The sequence below is a fragment of the Drosophila grimshawi genome, unplaced genomic scaffold, assembly GCF_018153295.1.
Source record: "Drosophila grimshawi isolate 15287-2541.00 unplaced genomic scaffold, ASM1815329v1 contig_1377, whole genome shotgun sequence".
Classification (NCBI taxonomy): Eukaryota; Metazoa; Arthropoda; class Insecta; order Diptera; family Drosophilidae; genus Drosophila; species Drosophila grimshawi.
In genome coordinates this window covers 13,865,203-13,888,786 of record NW_025062900.1, presented here as the reverse complement: position 1 = coordinate 13,888,786, position 23,584 = coordinate 13,865,203, and the positions used below count along the sequence as shown (strand labels likewise).

The 23,584-nt window shown below is 38.9% G+C and overlaps 5 protein-coding genes across 7 annotated transcripts; 2 read left to right on the top strand and 3 right to left on the bottom strand.

Annotated features, from left to right (window-relative positions):
- The first annotated feature begins 27 nt into the window (after positions 1 to 27).
- On the top strand, positions 28 to 1,010 carry LOC6562447 (peroxiredoxin-6). The gene is made up of 3 exons (XM_001988188.2): positions 28 to 387; positions 455 to 647; positions 713 to 1,010. The coding sequence occupies exons 1-3, from the start codon at positions 114 to 116 to the stop codon at positions 921 to 923; spliced, it is 678 nt and encodes a 225-aa protein (XP_001988224.1). The 5' UTR covers positions 28 to 113; the 3' UTR covers positions 924 to 1,010.
- LOC6561911 (acyl-CoA-binding domain-containing protein 5) lies at positions 949 to 3,454 on the bottom strand. The gene is made up of 3 exons (XM_001988189.2): positions 3,020 to 3,454; positions 1,753 to 2,779; positions 949 to 1,336 (listed from the first exon to the last, which is right to left on the bottom strand). The coding sequence occupies exon 2, from the start codon at positions 2,752 to 2,754 to the stop codon at positions 1,798 to 1,800; it is 957 nt and encodes a 318-aa protein (XP_001988225.1). The 5' UTR covers positions 2,755 to 2,779; positions 3,020 to 3,454; the 3' UTR covers positions 949 to 1,336; positions 1,753 to 1,797.
- Positions 3,455 to 4,121: 667 nt separating this feature from the next.
- LOC6561912 (interferon-related developmental regulator 1) lies at positions 4,122 to 10,287 on the top strand. Its single transcript, XM_032735891.2, has 5 exons — positions 4,122 to 5,107; positions 6,760 to 7,468; positions 7,539 to 7,782; positions 9,276 to 9,503; positions 9,577 to 10,287. Exons 1-5 carry the CDS (start codon positions 5,071 to 5,073, stop codon positions 9,658 to 9,660), a joined length of 1,302 nt encoding a protein of 433 aa, XP_032591782.1. The 5' UTR covers positions 4,122 to 5,070; the 3' UTR covers positions 9,661 to 10,287.
- LOC6562285 lies at positions 8,117 to 9,225 on the bottom strand. Its single transcript, XM_001988191.2, has one exon. The coding sequence runs from the start codon at positions 9,089 to 9,091 to the stop codon at positions 8,228 to 8,230; it is 864 nt and encodes a 287-aa protein (XP_001988227.1). The 5' UTR covers positions 9,092 to 9,225; the 3' UTR covers positions 8,117 to 8,227.
- A 413-nt stretch (positions 10,288 to 10,700) lies between the features above and the next one.
- On the bottom strand, positions 10,701 to 23,449 carry LOC6562286. 3 transcript variants are annotated; one of them, XM_032736152.1, is made up of 6 exons: positions 23,252 to 23,449; positions 14,300 to 14,752; positions 14,142 to 14,231; positions 12,582 to 12,991; positions 12,084 to 12,503; positions 10,701 to 12,018 (listed from the first exon to the last, which is right to left on the bottom strand). In XM_032736152.1, exons 2-6 carry the CDS (start codon positions 14,735 to 14,737, stop codon positions 11,691 to 11,693), a joined length of 1,686 nt encoding a protein of 561 aa, XP_032592043.1. In that variant the 5' UTR covers positions 14,738 to 14,752; positions 23,252 to 23,449; the 3' UTR covers positions 10,701 to 11,690. The 3 variants fall into 3 exon arrangements, with proteins under 3 accessions (XP_032592043.1, XP_032592042.1, XP_001988228.1); XM_032736151.1 differs by having other exon boundaries at positions 23,131 to 23,437; XM_001988192.2 differs by lacking the exon at positions 23,252 to 23,449 and adding an exon at positions 16,913 to 17,284.
- Positions 23,450 to 23,584: the final 135 nt, after the last annotated feature.

The following is a 23,584-nucleotide window of genomic DNA, read 5'->3' as shown; positions in this document are numbered from 1 at the left end:
CGCTAGAGATGCTGGCCCGCTTTCGATAGTTTTTTGACAGCGGCAAATTTCGCTTCATTTTTGCTAATAGCTCTTTTCCGTTCAATCACTTTAATTGACTAAACTGAAAAGAAATGGCTGGCAAAGCACTCAATATTGGTGATCAGTTTCCCAATTTCGAGGCTCAGACCAATTTGGGCAAGATCGATTTCTATGACTGGATGTCGGATAGTTGGGCCATACTCTTTTCTCACCCGGCTGATTTTACACCTGTTTGCACCACGGAACTTGCACGGGTGGCACAATTAATTCCCGAGTTTGTTAATCGTGGCATTAAACCAATTGCTTTGTCCTGCGACACGGCAGATTCGCACAACGCTTGGATTGAGGACATTAAAAGCTATGGCAGTAAGTTGTTGCCTGCAATGGGATTAAACCTGTTGCGTCTGAGCCCATTTTGATGGCTTACTTGCAGAACTGGCGAGCTTTGATTATCCCATCATTGCCGATGACAAGCGTGAGTTGGCCCTGAAGCTAAATATGCTGGACAAGGATGAGCTAAATGCGGCAGGCATACCGCTCACCTGTCGCGCCGTCTTCGTCATCGATGAGAAGAAAAAGCTGCGCTTATCCATATTATACCCAGCCACCACGGGACGCAATTTTGAGTGAGTTTAAAGCTTAAACCGAACCGTTTCTTGTGTTGTAACTGAATTGTTTTTCGTTGTTGCAGTGAAATTCTGCGCGTCATCGACTCGGTGCAGCTGACACAAACTAAGAGCGTGGCGACGCCAGCAGATTGGCAACAGGGCGGCAAGTGCATGGTGCTGCCCACTGTGCAAGCGACCGATGTGCCAAAGCTTTTCCCCAACGGCATCGAGACGATCCAGGTGCCATCCGGCAAAGGCTATTTGCGCATCACTCCACAGCCGACTGAAGACTAAAAAGAGCATTCCTTGGCAGCGAGCATTGTGATTTGAATCATATTATATGACTTTATTACAAAAATTATAATTAACAAACAAATCAAATTGTTTTTACAACCATTGCACCAGTCTCTCAACCAAAAGGCAACGCTTTGGACCAAGGCAAAAGCGCGCCCAGCCTGGGCAAAAAAAATGCACAGAAAACTTTCGGCTTACTAACTAAAAATATAAATGTGTTTTCGAGGGAGAGAGGGGGAATGTGTCACTAATAGCTTGTGTTACTAAAACATAAATATACATAAAACATATACATATTGCAACTGGATAAACCGACAAAACTAAATACAAGTCCAACTCTGTACAAAAAGTGTAGCGCATTTGTGGATGATTAAAGCAAGCCAGATAAAGCTAATGCCCATAACCGAGAGTATCTGAAAAGAGTTTGAAAAATATTTACAATTAATATGGCAATGGCAACTGTTTGGCATTTAAATATTAAATATTAATATGGAACTCAATTGATTTCGATCGGAAATTAAAGATAAACATCTGGAAACTAAAATTCTTATTTTTTCTCTCTCGAATTTATGCACTTTTATTATGAATGTACATATATTTAAAGCTTAATGTTTTAGCTGCCACAACTTGAAAACAATATAAACAAAACCAACAATTTAACTATGTTTAATATTAGCTTGAATTAGTGTGTTTAAAATTATGTTGAACTTTTTATACTAACTCTCGATTTACACACTTTGATTATGATTCTAAATATAGCTTGATTCCCTAGCTCTACCAAATGAATGTTTTAGCAAGCCTTGAGTTGAAAATTAAGAAGAATACTCACAATTTAACTATGATAGGAATAAAGCTAATCGAAAGGTTTCCGCCGTCAGCGGCGTCTGCTTTCCACCATTCGCGTCAGGCGACGTACGAGGAAAGGCCACAACACCAGCACAGCGAACCAAAGCGGCGAGATATCCTTGAATGGCCACCAGATCGGATTCCTGTGTTTGTCATGCAGCTTTTGCGCATTGCGCACCTCGAGCAGGGCTTGCTCCATGCTACGAACTCGTCGCTGCACAGCAGCCATATCGGAATTCATTGTGGCCACTGTGCTCTGGATTTGCCGCAGCATTTCCGTATTGTGTGTGATCGCTTGTGTGAGCTCCTGGGGCAGCATCGTGTCGTAGGGATCGTCGTATTCATCGTCGGAGGGCTCCACAATGGCCACGCTGCTGTTGTTTGTGTAATTGTTGTTGTTGTTGTTGTTGCTGCTGCTGGTGGAGTCGTTGTGCGTTGCGTAGCCGGTGCTCGTCGTAGACGTGTAGCCATTGGTCAGCGGTGTCTGATGGCCATTGATGAGCGAATCCGTATTTCTTTGAGGCTGATCTGCAACGCCCACGTTGGAGCTGCTGCCATGCTGCGGACTGTTTGTGCGCGAATGGAACGGTGAGTTCGGATGTGATTCGGCTAGCTCACGCATGCCGGGCGAGACCAGCTCCAGCTCGTCCAGATTTATGTTGGTCAACCCATCGAGGCTGCCCACAAAGTTTTGCACGTTCTCCGTGAAGGACATTGTCTCGATGATTTCCTGCAGACCCTCCACATAGCGTTGCATCGCCTGCTCCTTGCTCAGCTCACGATTCCGGTTCCATGCATCCCATTTGGCTCGTCCGACAACATCCCAAAACGGTGGCTTCTTCTGCGCACAGCCGCCCTCCGATGCCTGCTTGAAGAGCCCATAGAATTTCAACATCATGCTGGTGCTGGGCTGATAGGGTCCATTCTTGGGCAGTCCCTTGATCACGTTGACAGCCGCCTGGAAACGTTCCTCGATGCTCGCCATATTTACAATTGTGTATGTGTGAAATCTGAAATCGAATTGGAATTTTACTGGCCTTAAACAGCAGATTAGATATTGTATTGTATATATGTATGTGTGTGGGGCTAAGGTTAAGCGTTAATCGCGAATAGCTCGATCGCCTTCCCCTCCCTTTATCTCTTTCCCCTCTCATTCGCAGATGGATGTAAGCAACACCAACACACACACTCACACATACACATACACAAGTGAATGGCACTGATGCTGTCGCAAGCAGTTTACAAATTACCTAATTATCTTGTGCAAGTGCAGATACCCAAAAAAAATAATGACGCTGTAGGCTTTTGCGGGCAGTGTTGTTGCTGTTGTTTTTGTTGGCTTTTTTATTATTTTGTTATTGATTCACATCTAATGACTCTGGCCGATGCATGTGTATGGGTGTGTAACAAAGTTCGAGTTCTCAACAGCCGAAGTTCAATATAAATTGTTGTTGCTGCTGCTGTTGCTAATGCTTCTGCGGCTGCTGTTGTTGTGTACTAAACAATCACTTAGTGATAACGACAACTTATAGGCATTGGCGGCGATTGGTTTAAGCGAACACCGAAGCAGCAACCCAGTCAGTTTGCTGACTGCCTGCCACTTGTTTTTAATTCGTTTTGCAATAAATAACAAACATACTATGGAAATGAATAAATGTGAGAGAAAATATCGATTCAATGAAACTAGCGATATTTATTGCAATGCGCAATGTCGTATCGGTATCGACATATCGATACCAAATACAGGGTACTCCTGAAACGGTTTCAATCCACTTTCAACTTTGCAAGCTTATCTGAAAAGTTGATGAATGATCTTATTTGTCAAAATTCAGTCAATCAGAAGAACACGGAACTACAGATAGTTCTTTAATTAAACTGTACAGTGGAATATCGCATTTACATACTTTTGTATCTCTATATGTCATTTTATAAATGTAAAATCTGATTTCATTTAATAATTTTCATTTGATATATTTATAGTAATCGATGCCAATATAATAACGTAATATAATAAAGCAGATTAAAGTCATTGTGTTATCGTTGTTTAAACAAAATTAACAAATTTATTTGTTAACTTCTGTGCACTAAAACTGAAATTTAAAGCAGTCAGTGGATCGCGCCTACTTTCAAATCAAACATCTGGTAATGAGAACACATTCGAATCAACTCTGCTTTTCGATCCCCTATCAAATCAAAAATAATACATATTTACTTGAGAAGTTTTGTTGATGACTATTAAATACTATAAAATTCAAAAAAAGTAGGATTTAATTTCATCACTAGCAACAAAGTACATGCGTCGAGCTGTAGGTGGTGTAATTTTCAATTTCGATAAACTATTTGCGATAAACATTTTGCGGAACTTCTCAACACTGCGTTGAAAGTGTCATTATAATTTCGTCAAATCTAGCTACGTGAAAAGTGCTTAATATTTTGCATTATTATTTCAACAACACACATCAACAACACAGAGCTTTTGAAAAAGCTGTATGAATCATAGTAAAAGTCGTGCACGCATGCATTGTAAATTCCAGAGTCAATAACAAAGAAACAAACTATTTGAAACGCTACAGCAAACAGTTTCACAACTCGAACAAAATACACCCTCGGAAAGGCGGCGCTGTCGACGTCGATAACAGTCAGAGTATCAAGGCCAAGGAAGTCGCAACGAAATTCAATTACAATTAAACATGAAATTTGTGGCAACACAAGGCAACGACCAACATTTTTCTAATCAGAAGCAGCAACAGCTGGAGTGCATAAATAAAAAACGCGCGTGCAAACCAACAACGTTCAGTAGCGTATCAGTTCTCAACATTTCTAAACGCGTGTTGTGCAATAAAAGGGAACAGCAAGCGCAGCACCAGAGACAATATTGGAAACATAAAAGATTTGGCATAGCTGCGTCTTGATTAAAACTCTTCCAATTTCAAAAAGTACAAAGAGTACATAAACAAAAAACCAAAAGAAAAAAAACGTAAAACATCCCTTAGAAAAATTCTAACCTAAATTCCTGAACGCACAACGCATATATAAAATCAATAAAAGCAGAAAACACGTGCAAGAGCCGCCAATAGTTGCCGCCAAACGCGTCTGTGTAGACATCTTTGTGTAGAGTCTCTCTCGCATTCTCACTCACTCTCTTTCGGGTAAAAGGACACTGCCCTACAAGGCTTGTGTTTTTAGTGAGCGCGTGTGTAAAACAACAACGCCGATCATAGACACGATCAGTTCGAGCAACAGCAAACACAAAATTCGTGGACACAGCGATCAACGCAATAGCAACAACAACAGCATCAATATGCCGCGTCGCAATAAAAGAGCAGGAGCAGGAAAAGGTGAGTCAAACAAAGAAATAAAGTCAAAGATATTGAGTGGGTGTTTATGTGTAGTGTAGTGAAATGCATATTTTCTATAAATTCTGTTGACCTTTTGCACACTGCTGCTTACTTTATATGCCATCTGCATTAGTCATTCGCATCCAACAATGTTGAATATCATGAAATACATATAAATTTCGTTCGCTTTAAAAGCTTTCGCCTTCAACCTGTTTGGCAATCATCATCGAAATATATACTTTTTGTGTGTTGCTGTGCTGGCAAACGAAAAAAAAAGCTTGCACGCGCTCAGCTGCTGAAACAGATGGCCGCAACACGAAGAAGTGACTGATGAAATACCCTGCCTTTGATATAGGGAGGGAAAGAGTGGAAATTTGTATGTGAAAATGTTATGAATTTCATTTTCTATTTTTTTTTTTTAAATAAATGGTGTGCATATATAATTAAGCATACTTTTTTAGCATAGGATTGCTACTTAATTGTTTTTTTTTTGTTTGTACATTTTTCACAAAGTCTCTAATGCCCGATGCACTCGATAAGTTAAGGGTATTTACACGCGATTCGAGTGTCTGAACATTCAATGCCAGCTTATCAAGAAACACACCGTCAGAAGCTTATATATTTATGTGTGTATACATGTATGTGTAAATCATTACATATATACATCAAATCTAATGCCAACTAGTGACATAGTTGGCATTCATAAATAAATATATATTACTTCTATTGAAAAATACGCTTTTTGGGCGGAAACAGCTACACACAATGCTGTCATCAAATTCTTTTTTCTTTATTTAAGGTTTTATTACAAAACTTTTGTAGTACGGCAGATTCCAAATGTTTTTGAGACTCCTTAAGCTCAACTTACCAAACAACTTTCAAAATAGTTGATTATATTTTTTTCACAACAGCTGTTCAAAGTTGATTTGATTACAAAACAAGTTGTTGTTGCTGTTGTGAAAATGAAAACCTAATGCCGGAAATTACCTTGTCCCAAATCAGCAGAGGCGTGGGCTAAATGAAAATTGTTGTGTCTGTGTGTGTGTGTGTGTGTGTAGAAAGTTGAGCGAGTTTTTCTTTGGCAGCAGCAAACAAGAAAACTTGTTGCACAACATTTTCGTTTGAAGGTCGTCCAATTGCCCCAAATACACGACAAACGGGCACCCAATTCCTTTTGTTACATTTTATATACATATATATATAAATATATGCATTACGTACAAAGTATTTATTTAGGTGTGTGCACATAAAGTCTGCCAAGAAATACCCTGCTAGGCGGAAAGTTATCGTGCTGCCAATTTACTAAATACATATATACAAAGATACATTATTTTCTTTTTTTGCTTGTTGCTGGCCACAGCTGAGTCATTTCATTTGACATTTGCGAAATTTGAAATCATCTAACAGTGAGCAAAAACTGCTGCCTGAAAAGTTTAGACAGTTTGAGCAGCACTGTTGATGTACATTTCTGTTGTGCTCTGCACATTAACAGAACGAATGTTAAACGATTTTATACAGTTTAGAAAGCAATGGCACGATGTGATACAGATTGATATAAGTTTAGACCAAGTCAAAGAAATTGAAAGTAGTCTTAACAGTTTAGGCAGCACATTAGCCATGTTGAGCATCAATTGAAACGTTTGCCTTATTAGCTTCCACAGATCGCACCAGCGACACAAACTCTGAGGACGAGTCCTTTGACAATGTGAGCGTTTATTCGAACGTTTCGATGGTTCAAACCTCATCGGAGGGTGCTGAGGAGCTGATCAAGGAGCGGTCCATGGAGCAGTTCGAGGAGAAATTCGATAAGGCACTGGAACAGGCCACCGAGAAGTCGGCACAGACACGCCTCCAGGCACTGCAGTCCATCTGTGAGCTGCTGATGCATCGCTATATGCCCGATTACGTTGACGATCGCAAAATGACAGTGATGGACTTTGTGGAGAAGAGCGTTCGCCGCGGTAAGGGCCAGGAACAGTTGTGGGGTGCCCGCCTCGCACCGCTGCTGGTGCTGCAATTGGGCGGCGAGGAGAGAATGTCCAAGGACATGAGCCAGTTCCTGCTGACCACCTTGCTGGACAAGTCGGTTAATTACGATGCCCGTGCCAAATGCTGCACAGCCTTGGGCCTGCTCAACTTTGTGGACTGCGAGGATGTTGGCGAACTGGTGCGTCTGATGCAGATCTTCGAGACCATCTTTGCCGGCAGCTATCTGCGCGGCGACGACAAGACACCCATTTCCGTAACGGCCGAGGCAGGTGCCCTGCATTCCGAGGCTCTGTCCGCATGGGGTTTGCTCCTAACCCTCATTCCCTCGGGCGACTTTGTCTCCCTGATGACCACTGGAGAGCACAAGTTTCCGTAAGTAATCTATCGGCAAATAACACACAAAGATTGTCACTCACAACAAAATTTCCATTTCCATTTGCAGGTCGATTAAGAAGTTTTTGGGTCTCTTGCAATCACCGCATTTGGATGTTCGCATGGCCGCCGGTGAGACGATTGCACTGATTTTCGAATCGGGCCGTGCCCATGATGAGAACTTCATGGATGAGCACATCGCCGAGCTGTGCGTTGCTGTCAAACAGCTGGCCACCGATTCGCACAAATATCGCGCCAAACGCGATCGCAAGGCGCAGCGCGCCACATTCCGAGATGTTTTGCGCTATTTGGAGGTGAGTCAACTGTTCTCTCCTCTGTTCCCCGTCATTGAACAAGAGGCAACTTCTCAGTGATCAATTTGGTTTCCTCAAGGACTACAGTCGAAGGTTATAGCTATAGCTATAGACAGGCGGGGTCAGAACTCACTTTATTATATAGAAACTTAATAAGACAGTAAAATCCGATAGAATTTGGGTAATTGAAACCAATTCATTATTGAGATAACTTTTTGTTGACTATTTGGATAACTTTCAGTTAATAACAATTGTTTTTCATATCGATCAAGGACTCGAGCGACGATCTTTTCACATTCCTTACTATTTCCTAAACTGTTGTCCAAAAAATCAATTACGTTTTCAATTGCTCACTTGTAATTTATACGCGAGAAATGAAATGACACAATCAAATAATGAGTGAGACATGGAGCAGAAGATCATCTTATCCACATCTATCCATTCTTCACTGCTTCATGTCGGTGCAGTTGAAGCGAATCTCGTGCCGACAATGTTTGGCCAGACACTTGGAGTGATCGTGGAGCTTGTTGCGCATTATGATGCAGCCGTTGCGGCTGATCGAGTCCATGTATTCGGTAAAGTTGGGCACCTTACGGAATGTGCTGCCCGTTGTCTTCCAATGCGAATTGTTGCCCGAGTTCACGAATTGCGTCGAGTCGGAGAAGGTGGTCTTGAACGGTTTGTAGGCCGGTTCGCATTCATCTGCCTTCACCTCGTAGCCGGTGGTGTTTTCCCGTTCCACCTGCTTCATCACATCTTGGCGGAATTCGGCGCAGGGCGCCTTGTGCGTCATCAGTTTGTCCGATTTCAATTTGGATGCTTCATCCTTGTGCTTCATGCTCTCGTAGATGCCCTCCGGATACTCGTTCACGTCACTGTAGTCGATCTGATAGGTGGTATACATGCGATTCGTTTCTAGCCGGCGGCCCAGCTCCTCCTTGGGCATCAGCTTGAGCCGTTCATACAGATCCGGATAGATGTTGCGTAAGATTTTGAGAAAACGATTCGGCTGCAGTTTCAGGCAATCCGATTCGGGGGCAAATGCCATTTTCTCCACCTGATCCTGCGCCAGCTGTGTGGGTATGAGACGCGGATCCACTAAACGTCCCATCGGCGCAATGCCTGTCCATTCCACACCCGCACAATTCTGTATCGCATCCGGCGGCGGTTTAATCTTGTCCTCCTCAACGCATTGGCATTCGACAATTTTGGGGCCACCAAAGCCATCCTTTCCCTTCAGGTGGCTCATGAACTCGTAGCGCTTCGTGTTTGGCGGCACATAGTCATGTTGATATGTGGACTGTATCATTTTAAAGATCAACGAAACAAAGAAGATAAAAGTCTAGTTTTTTTTTTTTTTTTAATATTTTTAATTTAGAGAATTTCTACATTAAATTTTGTTTGTGCTGATAAAGTAAAGCTGATTAAATGCCAGACATGATGTGAATGAAATATGTTTCCAAGCTTACTAAATTGTAATTGTTGAATTTCAGGAGGATATCTCGCCAGAGATTAATATACGTTTCGGACAGGACGCGCTCACATTGGATGCCTGGTCCATACACCATCAGTATTCGTCTCTGTGCGCCATTATGGGTCCTGGCATTACCTCACAGCTGCAGGAGAACGAATTCATACGCGACATTTTCCAGCTGGGGCCGAAACCGACAAACACTGGCATCAATGGCCACGTTACAACCAAACAGTCCAAATTGGAGCGCGTAAGTTGAAATTATACACATATTTATAAGAGATTTATTCCAATATATAAAATATATTCTTTTCCATGTGCAGCATCTGATGAATGCCGCCGCTTTCAAGGCACGTTCCGTGGCACGTGGCAAGAATCGCGACAAGCGCTCGGCCGTCGTCACATAAACCTAGGCGCACTCATCATGAAAAGAATCCAGGACTCTTCTCCCCATTAGATGAATTGTTTTCACGTAGTTGATAAAATACCGGCTTAGCATACCAAAATCTGCATTAGTCGCTATAGATTAAGGCGCTTTCGGTCAAGTAACATTTGTCGTAACTAAATTCAAATAGTTATATAGCAACGAAAATAAATAATATTTAGCTTATGGCTTTTAGTTGATTTAACATACTCTTAACACACACATACACACACACTCACACACACACATTTAACATGTTAGCTAGTAATGTGATCTTCTAATTGAATTAATTGGCATCGAATGTGACATGCCAGTTGAAGGACTGTATGAATTTTAGTTCACTTATGATTATAATAATTTCCTTTTCTTTAAGTTTGCACTGTTGATCTTTTAAAATAAACACTCTAGTACATTGTGGATGAATAACTTAAGTTGCGATGTACCGCAGCATGTCAAAGGTCTGTCATAGTCTGTCTGACTTGGCTTATATAGTATGGATATTATGTAAGAATATTCTGTATACATAAACTATAAACATACATATATATTTTATAGGTATTGTGTGCATAATAAATGTATAACTATAGAATAAAACGACCACAAATATTAAGTGTTTTCTTTAAATTGAAATTCTAGACTAGTTCCACTGCACATTATATATATATATAAAGTCGATGTGCGGGTATTAACAATCCAGAATATATATTGTTCGTGGTACTAATTAATCAATACAATTGCGAGTTGCTGGAAACGGACCAATGGCTTTTTATCGTAAGTAAAGAATACCAAGGAATCACACACAAATCTCCTAAATTAAAGATACGCTTGACATAGTCCTCAGAATCCATCGTGTAATCCTGCAAAATAATAGATGAAGCGTGACATCAGCAGTTTTATGAAATTATCAATTCCCTAAGCTGATTTGCAAATTCAATGCTGACTTTTCGTTAAGTCTGACTTTGAGTTCTCATAGTTGAAATAATCTGCAAATTCTCAGTTGGTAGATGAAAAACACAGAATTCATTTGATATCATAATTGTTATAATTATATTTAACTGGTTTATCACAAAAATGTATATTAGCTTAAAGTGTAAATATGTTGTGTGTTCGGGATTTGTTGTTGATAATATGTTGAAATTATGCATAGCAAAATCGCTTTAGATAACACAATTCAAATGTGGGCGCGGCGTTTATATAAATAAATGTATATATCGTTTATAAATTAGGTTTTGTTAAGTATAGGCTTAAGGTATACTGCGAACTGTTTTCGCTTTGAATACAAATTAAAAAATACAAATATTTGTATGTATGTATGTATGCAAGTGTGTGATATTTGTGTGTGCCTAAAATTATATTCGCCAAAATAAACATAGCTGTGCTCAATACAAACGTACGAATTGCGTACGTTTTTCAATTTAAGAACTTATCGTGTATTCAAACTACAAACTACAAACATGCCCAGCTAGACTGACATTGACTGGTGCCATTGTTAACTACTTTCGTATTTCATTTGTTAAAAACTTCTCCAGCTACTTGGCAACGTGTTCTCATCATTATCATCATCATCATAATCTCAATACGTTTCTCGTTAATTGTGTTGTATTGTGTACTATACTGTATACTGTGTAATATAATTGATACTGGCTTATGCATGTAGGTTGTAAAATATAGATTATATAATATTTGGCTTCTTGGTTTTTTTCTTTCTTTCTTTTTGTTTTAATACACATCGCGCTTGGAATAATGCGTGCTAATTTGAGAGACAAAATTGACTCGTTTTGATTTTTCGAATCGTTTTCCTACTTGCTAAATGACTTAAAACCTATGTACACAGTTTGCTGGGAAGATATTGGGAGGGTTGAGCAAAAATTGTGTGCAAAACGCGCTCTCTAAACTAAATCGTACGTATCGTCTACATCGTCTGTTTGTGTATATGCTCATAATATGTATGTTTGTATGTGTGATGTTTCCTTATGGCATCAACTTAATATTGCTTGTGGACTTGTCGTACGTTTAGGAGGCGGAACGCGCTGCCGCTGCTGCGGAGGTGCTGGCACTGACATCCTCGCAAATGGTGTGCAGTTTCTCCATCTCCGAGCTGGTCACAATATTAATGGAGCTAACCTTGGCCCGCTGATAGGCGACCACAGTGTTCTCGCCCAGACACTTGACGCACACATAGCCAATGAGTACAGCAACGCCAACGGTCAGGACACGCACCAACGGATCCACATACATTTGTATAATAGCCCAGGTCATGGCACCAGTGACACACATCAGCGTGATCAGTATTACCGTCTTCATCCAATGCTGAATGGTAAAGCCCTTGTCCCACTCGAGTCTGTAAACGGAGATTATATATTAGAGATGGGAGTCTTCATTTATTCATTGATTTGGTTAACTCACTTTTTTGACTTCTCAATTTCGTAGGGATGTGAACAGACCTTGCAGGCCAGCTGGGCTTCGTTATTGCTGCCACAGCTCTCGACCAGCCAGCGTTTGAGGCACTCGTGATGCACCGAACTGACGTCGCCCGTGCATCGACAGGGTTGGATGAGTGGCTCTGGCTTATCGCTGTCATAGCATATCCAGCAATCCTTTTTGGTCAGGAAAGTTTGGCCCTCCTCGGGCGAGAGCTTATTGCTGTCCGCATTGAGTGTGGGTATAGATGGATCGATCTGACGCGACAGCAGCTTGCGTGGATTCAATATCCACAGCTGTTCGGGTGCCATACAGTTCCACAGGCAGCAGGGAAACCACAAGGCTACACCAATTTCGGCGATGCGAAAGATGATATCGTGCCAGTTGCGCGAATTGACGGGCACTCTTTACAAATACCAAATGGAAATGATATTGATTTATTAGTTGCATTAAATTCAATTTGAATTTCAATTGTGGACTTACTTGGTCTTCCAGAAATCACCGAGCGTTTCGGAGGTGAGGAAACCGACAATCACAATCAGCATTATGGCCTGGCTGAGCAGGCCAAGGCGCGACTGATGCAGCTGCGAGGCATTTACAATTGCCTCGCTGGGTCCTAGAATTTTGCCCGTCTGATCATAGACAAAGCCGCCGCGTAGCTTGAAGAACACCTCGACGCCATAAATGAGAAAGAAGATGACGACGATCAGTAGGAGCACAGCGTAGCAGCCGTTAAAGATGTGAGCGTAATCGCGACGCTCGGAGTTGATCAGTGAGCTGAAGACCTCGATGCCAAACAGGCTGTACAGGAAGAAGTTGAACGCCACAAAGCCCAGAAAGCTCTTCGACAGGAACTGCGACTTCTCCCAGCGAATGTCGCGCAAGTGAAAAATCTAAAAAAAAAAACAATATGCCAAAGAACACGAATCAAGTACAAGTTCAAATATAGGCAATATGCGCATTGCAAAGTGCGCACGTACGCGACTTTCAGTTGTTCCCACAAGTTTAATTAATGGTCGCGATAAATTGCGGTTGCGTTCAAAAACAATTGTAATTTTCAATGAAAGACTGACTCGGTGCACTTGCACCTAAACACTTGCGATTAGAGGTGACTGGAGTGATAGCGTTATAATAAGTACAATACATCTACCCCTATTGTTTTCTCTATAATTATTATTAGCGTTTGAGAACCTTTTATTGGCACAGACTTAAGTACTATATATACTCTCTGGTTCTCAGGAGACCAGCACAATTAAGATTTGGGATTAGATTGAGCTAGAGTGCGAGCACTCACATGATTCTGAGTTATACTCGCTTTTCTCGTGACTCTCGTTAAGTGAAGCCAGATAAGACTTAAACAGAGTTGAGCACAACCGCAAATAAATTTCACTCTTTTTTTTTCTTTTATTTTGTTATTTTTATGTTCTTATCAAAATTGTAGCTGGGATATGGCTTATCATCGGCGTGAATATTGACGGTAAGATTAAAGCGAATCGCTTCAATAATAAACTCTATTAAAATATGTTGTGCTGCTGTTCTAATTATTTGTTTAAGTTGCAACTAGCTTAGTCCATTTCGCGACATTCAAGATTCTGCTGCACAAAAACATTCGTTAGAAACAATTGTGTATTTCTTGAAAAATTTGATATTTTTGAATTCTACAGTATAAAAAAAATATATTTGTGATCGCTTGTAAAGTTTCTAAAATTAATCAAATTAAATTAATCTCTCGTTTTGGCGACCAATATGATATTATGGCTTTGAAAGCCAAAAGCATTGAGAAATTGCTGATATTTGGAACTTAAGAATACTGATGACTTCTGCAAATGCAGTTTAAATTGTTGTTGAATCGAAACAGTTCACAAATTTTCTACACAGTTTACAAATAATTTAGACAAGAACAAGTAGAAACTATTGAAGCAAGATTTTTGTCATTTTAAACAAAAAAGGAAAGGAAATTTGAAAACGCTTTCAATTTGCGCTTTGAGTAATTGAATTAAACTGATCGCATCATTCTCAACTCGACTGGCATTGATGACTCACCTCGGCCCACATGCAGACAATGAGGGAGGCGCAGGTCATAAGGAGTGGATAGTAGGCGGACATCAGTGTGACTGCCCATTGAGGCTGCAGCTGCAACAGATAAACAGAAGGGAATTAAATACATATATATATATATATAGATATAGTATTATACTTACTGGTGTTGTGAAGTAGGCGCCGCGAAGCGACGATGCCACAAATACCATAAAATAGAGCAATTTCTGTGTGGTGAGGCGACAGGCGCGCAAAATCGATGGCTGCTTGAGCCGCTGATACTCGGCCACAATGCAAATGAGCAGCTGAATGACCGAGACGAGGGCCACAAGATAGAAGACAGTGGATATGCCCGTGTAGTAGGGAAAATTAATGAAGTCGCACTCATCGCCCGCATATCGGATGTCGCAGACGCAAGTGTTATTGACACAATCGCCACGGCCGGAGCAGCTCAGATCGTTGGCGGGTGTGAAGGGGCCGTATTGGCCGACGGCTGGCGCCTTACTGTGGCCAGTGGTGGAGCTGCGCATCTTGACCGACTCCAGCGGCGATTGCAGCACACGCTTCGAGCAACGCATTAAGGTGTCCAAGCTGGGTAGCATTCTATATTAAATTAGCTGTAAGTCGAAACAAGAAACAAGAAGTTAGTTCTTTTTTCTCTGGCGGCCTGACACCTTAATTAATATAATATCAAGGTTGCAAATCGATAAACGCATAACTTGACACACAAACACAAACTAAATAACAAAACAAAACAACAGAACACAAAGCAACGCAAACAACAATGACAAACACCCTTTGTGTCATTTGAATAAACATTTGGGTCTCGTCTGGGGTCGCTAAAAACGAATGTAAATATCGCAGTGTGTCTTTGTGTGTGTGTTGGAGAAAAGATATAATCCGAACAAGCGACCGACGCCTTGGGGGCATTCACGCAAGGGGTATTCGATAAACTTATAATTAATGATGCCATGCTAATTCAAATGGAAAAGGATTGTTCAAATTATCTGCAAATGTATTCATGCATGCTTCGCGTGTTTGTTTCGCTAAATAATATTTACTTGATATGTGTTTATCAATTTTAAATTTAATTACTGAGAATATTTTCAAAAATTCGGCATTCAAAATTTATAAAATGGTACACAACAGTTTAAATGCAATACTTAATATTGAAAGTAGTAGAAAGTAGAAGTTGTCCAAACTTTACTTAACAATCAGTCAATTCCAATCAGTTTCATTTACATGTTTTACTTTGCTCCATAAAATATACGTTGAGTTAAACATTTTATTCTATACTCGAAGTTAAAACAGTGAATTGAAACGGTGACTTTTCAATTAGCTCGTCTCTCATAACATAACCCATATTAATACCGAGCACCCCTCATAATTGAATATTGTGACAAGTCTTTGGCTGGCGACGTTGACTACATAAGATCCATCAGCCGTCGGAAAAGAAGGGCCGGGAAAATGTCAAAAGGTTGGCAATGGTTTTGCATTATAATGCCTGTCTGTCGGCAAGTGACTTCTAAGTCAGGCAACCATCAATCAAAATGTGTACAAACAACAAATGGATTGGATCTATATATATATATATATAGAAAGATAGATAGATGGGTGATGGGTGCTGTGATGTGATGTGAGACAGAAACGAAAAGAGCGCATCGATAAAAATGCCTGCCAGCATTTGACACCCACAATAAAGACAATGGATGGAACTGAACTGAAATCGACAACTGGGCAAACACATAACAATCGACTGTCAAATCCATTGAGCTGGGCTGTTAGCCAATTGAAATGCATGAGTCGTGTCGGAAAACTAAGTTTGTCTGTTGTGGTCAGGCGCAAAAAGGCTAAGCAATCGTTTATAGCGCTGCACAGATGCTATTTAAATATTGATCAAATACTTTATATATTTTTATATTTATTGTTATGGCTCTGCAATTCGATGGAGCGCTCATTTCCTGTCCTCTTTTGCAATTTCTCGCTTGTTTACGTTCTTTTCCTTGGCACCGATAACAAATTTCTGGGAAGTGAAGGTATATAGGTTTATATATATATATATATATATATATATATATATTGACAAGTGCCAAATACCGAAGGGGCGAATACGTTTTTTTCTTGGTTGGAAATGGTTTCTGTTTCAAATTCGAATAATAAATTATCTTTTTATTTGTATATTACCCATTTTTATTTAGGATATATCATTCCAAGCTTAGCAGAAGAATCGCATTATTTTCACAAGCATAAATGCCAACCAAAAAAAATTAAACAATTTTCTTATAGTTTTTCCAACAACATTCTGCATTATGCCATTAATCAATTGTGAATGTGAATGTTTATGCTATATACACAATAAACAATACATAGTTCTAGAAATAATTATTATTTGTTTGCCTTTGCTTTGTGCTTTTGCTTTCTAGGCGACTAACTTTAGTAGCTGACTAGCGATAAGATAAAACGTAGTCAAAGACAAAGCACAGCAACACAGTTCACAATTCATATACATTTTGCAGAAATTGCCTATATTAAATAAGGTTAAAATTAAGGTCGGGCTTAACTAAGGGCGGCAGCAGCTGAATGCTGCTTATTAGACCGGAAATATGTTTGTATGTTTTGCTCGCAAAGTCGACCCCCATGCGCGACAAAAGGGCAAATGTGATAATGAGACACGCTTGCAAAGCTAGCTAAATGTTGAGAGGGTTTGGCAGACAGAAAGACAGAGATATATATATATATATATATAGAGAGAGAGAGAAAGAGAGAGTAGTACCCACCGTATTTCATTATTTTGGCTGTTGTCAATTATTGCTTAGCTTTCGTCATATACAGAACCAAAAAAAAAAAAACGGCAGCAGCGTCCCTCACATTTTAACTAGTCTGCCTGTCCGTTATAAATGAAGCAGCGTTTTCACTTTACAAGAATTCCGAAAACGAAAATAGCACACACAAACACACACACTGCAGCTGCTGGTACGAGTAAATATATATATTTATATGTATATCTGTGTGCCTGTTATTCTTAATATGTATTTTTTTATTGTATAGATACTCGCAGTGTTTGTTTGTTTGTTGTGCACAAGTCACACTACTTTTGTGAACGCGTGCCAACGCACTCTTTCGATCATACCGCGACGCCGACGCTGACAATACTAAATGAGAGAACCAGTTGCGATCCCGACTGTTAACTAAAATGTCTCTCTCTCTCTCTCACACACACAGCTTTTGTGTCTCTGCCTGTTATGCGTAACGCGGCGAGCGCTCTGTTAACTATTCACAGTATGTGCGCTAGAGATGAGCAAGTGAATTTCAGCAAAGTAATTTCTAATAGAAATTATTTATATGCATCACATTTAATGTTTATTTCATATAAACAATAAAACTAATTGTAATCGGATTCTTATCACGAGACATGCTCATCTCTAGTGGACACTGTTGACTGTTCAAACTTTAACAGCGATCGTGCTGAGTTTGGCACCAAGCAGTGCACACAGGAGAGCACACTGCGTATACGTCACGCCCGACTGACGCCAATTGGCAAGCAGTGCAAACGAGTACGATGAGTAAGAATTCCTATGGAAGTACAAATAGTTCAAAAACTAATCAATTAAAGTTGTGCGCACAAACATGCGTAATATATTTACATCAGATATATATACATGTATGTAGACAGATACACATACATAAAAGTCACAGGCACACCGCGTCTGTTTAAATAACAAAGCTGAATGCTGAAATAAATTTGAAGTGCTGAAGATATGTATATATACATATATAGATAAATATGTCTGGCAATTTCGCATTGCTATTTGGCCAATTAGCAATAAGACTTCGTATGTCATCACAAACATAATAAATTATGCCAAACAATTGACAAAATTGTTTGTAATTATGATATACACACATAAATGAAAATTAGCTTTGAAATATGCGCATATATACTATGATATATGTACATATGTATATATACCAGCTTGATATATATATATACATAAATACAATATTATTCCAATTTAACTAAAAATTTCATTTTTATTGCTTGTCTTTATTATTCATTTTTGTTTTTAAAATGCAATAATATGAAAATGTTTATTACGCCATTAGTTTTTCTCATAACAAAATAAACAAGCTCTTTGGTCAAACTTATAAATCAATTCAATAATTGTTAAATTTCGAAGAAATTCGCTTTTGAAGAAACTTCAAAAGCTTTACAATAACAATGTGGATTTTAACGTTTACAAATGCAATTTTCTGTGCTTATTAATGATTGAAAGTGTGTATATTATATCTCTATATATCTCTCTATATGTAAGTATCTTAAGTGTGTATTTCAGCACTGGTCAAGTATTGAAAAATAAATAAAAAACAGCTCAGTGAAACGAGTTTTTGATGCCCAAAGCTAAGTTACAATAGACTGGTTTTTGGTCTATGTGGCGCTACACGTAGTCCGTCTGTTCATCGAACTAACCAGAGACAGAGACAGATAGACAGAGAGCGAGGGAGAGAGAGAGAGAAAACAGAGTGTGACGTTCAGGGTCCATAGTTGAACGAACGGTCGTGAGAGTTTTTCAATATTTACACAGACTGGTGGTGCAAAAACAGAAATATTAATCTTGTCACGATACGATACAGTTTCGCAACTTGAAGGTGCACGTTTTTTTATTCTGCACATTTGAAATTTATTTAGCAAACGCCAGTCCTGAGATTAGCACTACTCTAGAAAACCAAGGCGCATGAGATGAGTTAATGATTAATAATTCAATTTATTTTGGCTGAAAAGCAGTCACACTCAACTGATAATCGTAAATTGCTGCTGAAACTCATGTATTTTTTAGTATTTAAACTATTTACGGGGCGGATTCGAAAAGCGCCCACGAACAACACACAAGATACATGTTAAATGGGGCGAGAGCGTTACAAATGTGTAAATATTTAATCACAATTTGATCGGTGGGGGTTTCATCTATTCTTAGATAGTACACAATTAGAATTTGTACGGTGGCGATTGATTCTTATAATAGTGCTTACCAATTAATTAAATCCTTATTTATGTTCACAAAGAAATCGACAAGTTCGTTCTTTACGAATATTAAGGCTCAAAACTTTACCAACTATAATTTATCACATTAATATTTACAATATTTGAAACAATCAAATTGCGGCGTGATTTTATATATTCCTCTATAACTATTAGATATCAGCAGATGACTGAAAAATAATAACAGAATATTTTTAAACCTTGATCAAGTATTACTTTTCTATGATTTTTCTATCAATTCTATGTCTTTGTGTCGTGACCCCCAATTTATGTGCTGTATTTGATCAACGAGAAACTGACGCGTAAAGCAACAAAAAATAAAATTGTAGCAGCACACTTAATTAATTGCTATTAGTGTTCATTAGAAGAGCAACTCAGGTGCAAGAAAACAATGTTTTTTACTGGCATGCCAAAGAGCCAAATAAATTACGAGTGAAATAAATTCCCAGATGGAAACAGATGGAGGCTGTGGTAAAGTTCACGAGCCGCTAAGTGATGATATTACCACATGCTGCCAACATAATTTTTGTGAAAATTATTTAAACAAATTGCAAGCGTTAATTCATTTACATTTTCCTAATATAAACTTATTATTCATTTAAAAAATGTTTTTTGGAGCAGTTAGTTAAATGGGTTCACAGAAAGAATGGTATACGTGTATTAAACGAAATGTTTACCATAGGTATACAAATATACACATATATGTAGTATATATGGCCACATATCTTATCGCAGGCCAAAGAAAAACTGACGCCGGGGGATTACGAGTCGAGTGCCGAACATTATAATCACAACCTTCAAATACTTAGACAAATATGGTGTTGATATTAGTAACACGTACATGAATCGGCTAAACGCATCGTTAAATAAGGACAGATAACTCATAACGCAGTCAGCGGCTTAATCACAGTGGGGGTTAATACTCTTATCAACATGTTGTTTAGGTGACGCATAAAATGACTTTCTAATTAATAGTTGCCGATTAGATTAGAAGTCAATGAAGTAACAGCCACGAATTACATATTACAATCAACCGAGACTAAGTTTCTAGTGTGCACTGTTTTATTTCAGGGTCCAAGGTCATATAATATTTATTATGTTTTTGTGAAACAACATAAGTTATTTACTTAATCATAATGCTCCAAACTATTTCCTTTTAACAAACCCGCAAAAGGCAATAAATATAGTCCCCACAGGTAAATACTATTATTTATATAACTTTTATATTCTACTTTTATGAAGTTTGCTGATTGCGCAGTGCGATATACATATAATAATAGACTCAAACGCAAGCGTATATTGTTTTCGACGGAGTAAGCTCGTCACATGCAAAAACTGTCTACAAACTCAAGCATTAATATTAATTAAATGACTTTATTTTAAGTACTCACACAACTCGTGTCGATTCATGGAGAGTGCTGATTTTCATGGATGGAAAAACACTACGCAACTAATTTTCTAAACTGCGTTAACTTGGCTGTAAGCTGCAAGAGGAGAACCATTTTAGCTACAAATATTTGTCCATCTAAATCACAGGCAAAAACCCAACCAAATCCACTGCAAGGTGTTAAGATTATCTTCCTCACATTCGCACTTAACTGAGGGCATCGCATTTTAGTTACCCATTAACTGAACACTTGAATGAATAACTAAACATTTCGCACACTCAAATAATTATTCTTGACTATTGAAAAGACGAGAACTGAATGCATTAAATGCATTCCTTATTTGTATAGTAAGTGTATTGTTAGCGATCACAAATGAATACAACAGATCATTTCATTTTAAGTATTCTCAAGCTTGAATTGAGCTTGCAGCTACTATTTGTTTTTTGAGTTATTCCAAACTAACAATTTGCCTAAGATATATGCGGATAAGGAAGACAAATGTGGCACGAATAATCAAATCTGCATTTGTTTGTTTTGTTTTTGTCCAATGGAATAAACGTACTCAGCGCAGATACAACCTCTGCCAAGGTTTGTGGAATTTCATTACTATAGCAAATGTATCTCAAATGAGTACACAGTATGGCACCTAGGTATATATATATATATATATGTATATATGCGAAAGTGTTGGCCCACCTACGCAGCGTGTTCCCCCACTACTCCCGTACTCCATCCAAGAACATCGTGCGCATCATGCCTCAGCACGCATTCGACGTGAGGCAAGTAATTTTATACGACAGAAGGCAGCCAAGTGAGTGAGTTCCATTTACATATTCAGCCCGCCCTCGAACCCTCTCGCTTCCCACCAGCTGCTAGGCATACGTTTGCCCTGAGCGCGTGTCTCGTCGGCGACATGTGAAAGAAAGACAGAAAGAAAGCGCATTTGCGATAGCGAGAATGGGGACAACGAGACGGAGAGAGAGAGAAAGGGGCGACGCTATGAGTGCGAGGTTCGTGTAATAAATGCAAATTAATTGCGCGAGTATTTTTATTTTTATTTTTGCATTATTGTTGCTGTCGTATTTATTGCCACGGCAGCAGCAGCAGCAACATTTTTCGCCTCTGCTCACTGACCTGCCCTCAAATTGTAAATTGCGAGCGTTGCAGCAAAATCATAAGCGCAAAAAACAAATCAAGCTTCGCAAATATAACATACACACATACACATCCATATACAACATACATATTTATATATATTATAGATGTATTTTTTGCTTTATTGTGTGCAGTCAATTAAAATGATTCAATCACTTTTAAGTGAAATGCCTCTGAGGGATGACGGCGACTGGCTGGCAGCATTGCGTGTGACGCGAGATTGGAAAGTGAAAATGGTCTTTGAACTGTTGCCAGCAAATACTTAGATTACAGTTAAGCGTCACTATAAGTGCAAATAGCTTCATTTAATTCCATACATATTTACTTCAATTCTTTATCTCTGACGTGAGGTGCTGGCTTTTGTAAGCTTAACAAAATATTCTATAAATACTATATATGTATTATTATTATTATTATATATTTTTCGACTAGGTTTTATTTAGAAATGAGCATTTCATTTTGTGACATTTGTGCAGAAATATACTATGTTTTAAAGTCTAAAAACAAACTTGTTAATGTTTTTCAAAATATATTTTCTTTGCATTTAATATGGCTGCTTTTTCAATTATGATCATATTTCTAAGTAATAAAAACGGGCGTGTTTCAATCGTATTAAACTTTGCAGTAAATAAAGCTTCACAATAGACACAAACACACACATTTTTATATATAATGTAACCTTGTTTTTTTTATCATTGGCTCGGTGCACGCGCACCTAGAAAGAACAGTTCTTCGGTGCATGTAAACACAAAATATTGGCTCAGACAGCGAAACATAAAAGTTAGAAAGAGTTGCGCAATTTCAGTAAGAGCGAGTGACAGAGAGGGGGAGAGCAAAGGTGTAATTACTAAATATCAAATCAGAAATGACAACAGTAAAAGCTTCAGAGGAGCGACGCAAAAAAAAAGCTAATTTGGAAGTGAATGAACGCATTGCACACAAACACACAAACATTAACCCGCAAATGGGGCCTGCTTGGCATGAAAAGTGACATAATAAAATGTATATTATATTGTGCGCTCGAATTAAGCTGCATTAAAAAGCTATTTGCACTAATTCAACAATTCGCTAATGCCACTTATTATCACTTATAATTAACTGCCAAAAAGATAACAACACACAAGGGTTAACATATATGGCTGCTTGGATAAATTGCTCGCAAATCAGTCTGTGGCTGGGTACATTTTGAGTGCAGCCGTACCGAAAACCACTCATTGAGTGCAAACATTGCAGACAAACTGCAGGCATTCGCCCATTGTCTGTGAGTTTTTCCAAGTGAATGACTAATACTTGTTTCGCACAGGTAATAAATGTACACCTGCAGCGCCTGATTGAGTCAGCGACTCAATTGCTTGATAAGCTTTATTATTATTATTCCTAAGTTTATTTACGAAATTTGTTATTGTCAACTCACGTGGTGAATGCTCCAAACAAAAAATTCTTACAAATTTTGCAGCAGTAACAAAAGTGCACACACACACACAGACTGAGACACACACACACGCGCGCTTACATATATGTATATGAATATTTACCAGCAGCGTCGCAGATTGCTGCTCTTGTAATACTATTATTTCTTTGTTTTGCAAATTGGGTTCTGTGCAATGTGGCTGTGTGCTAGTTTCGATATTGCATTTTCCACATATTTCTTATTTATTTTTGTTTAAACTTTCATGCGTATGTCGTCGCTTGTATTATTTGTGTCGCAGCCAACTTTACAGTGATGCGCTGTTAACCTCCCTCTCCAAACTGCTGATAGTTCACAATGGGGCTAACAGAGAGCTAACCGTGACACCGTGTGCTCAAAAGACACTGTTAATGTGCTAAAATCGATAGCTGCAATCGATTTCGATAATTGCACAACATTT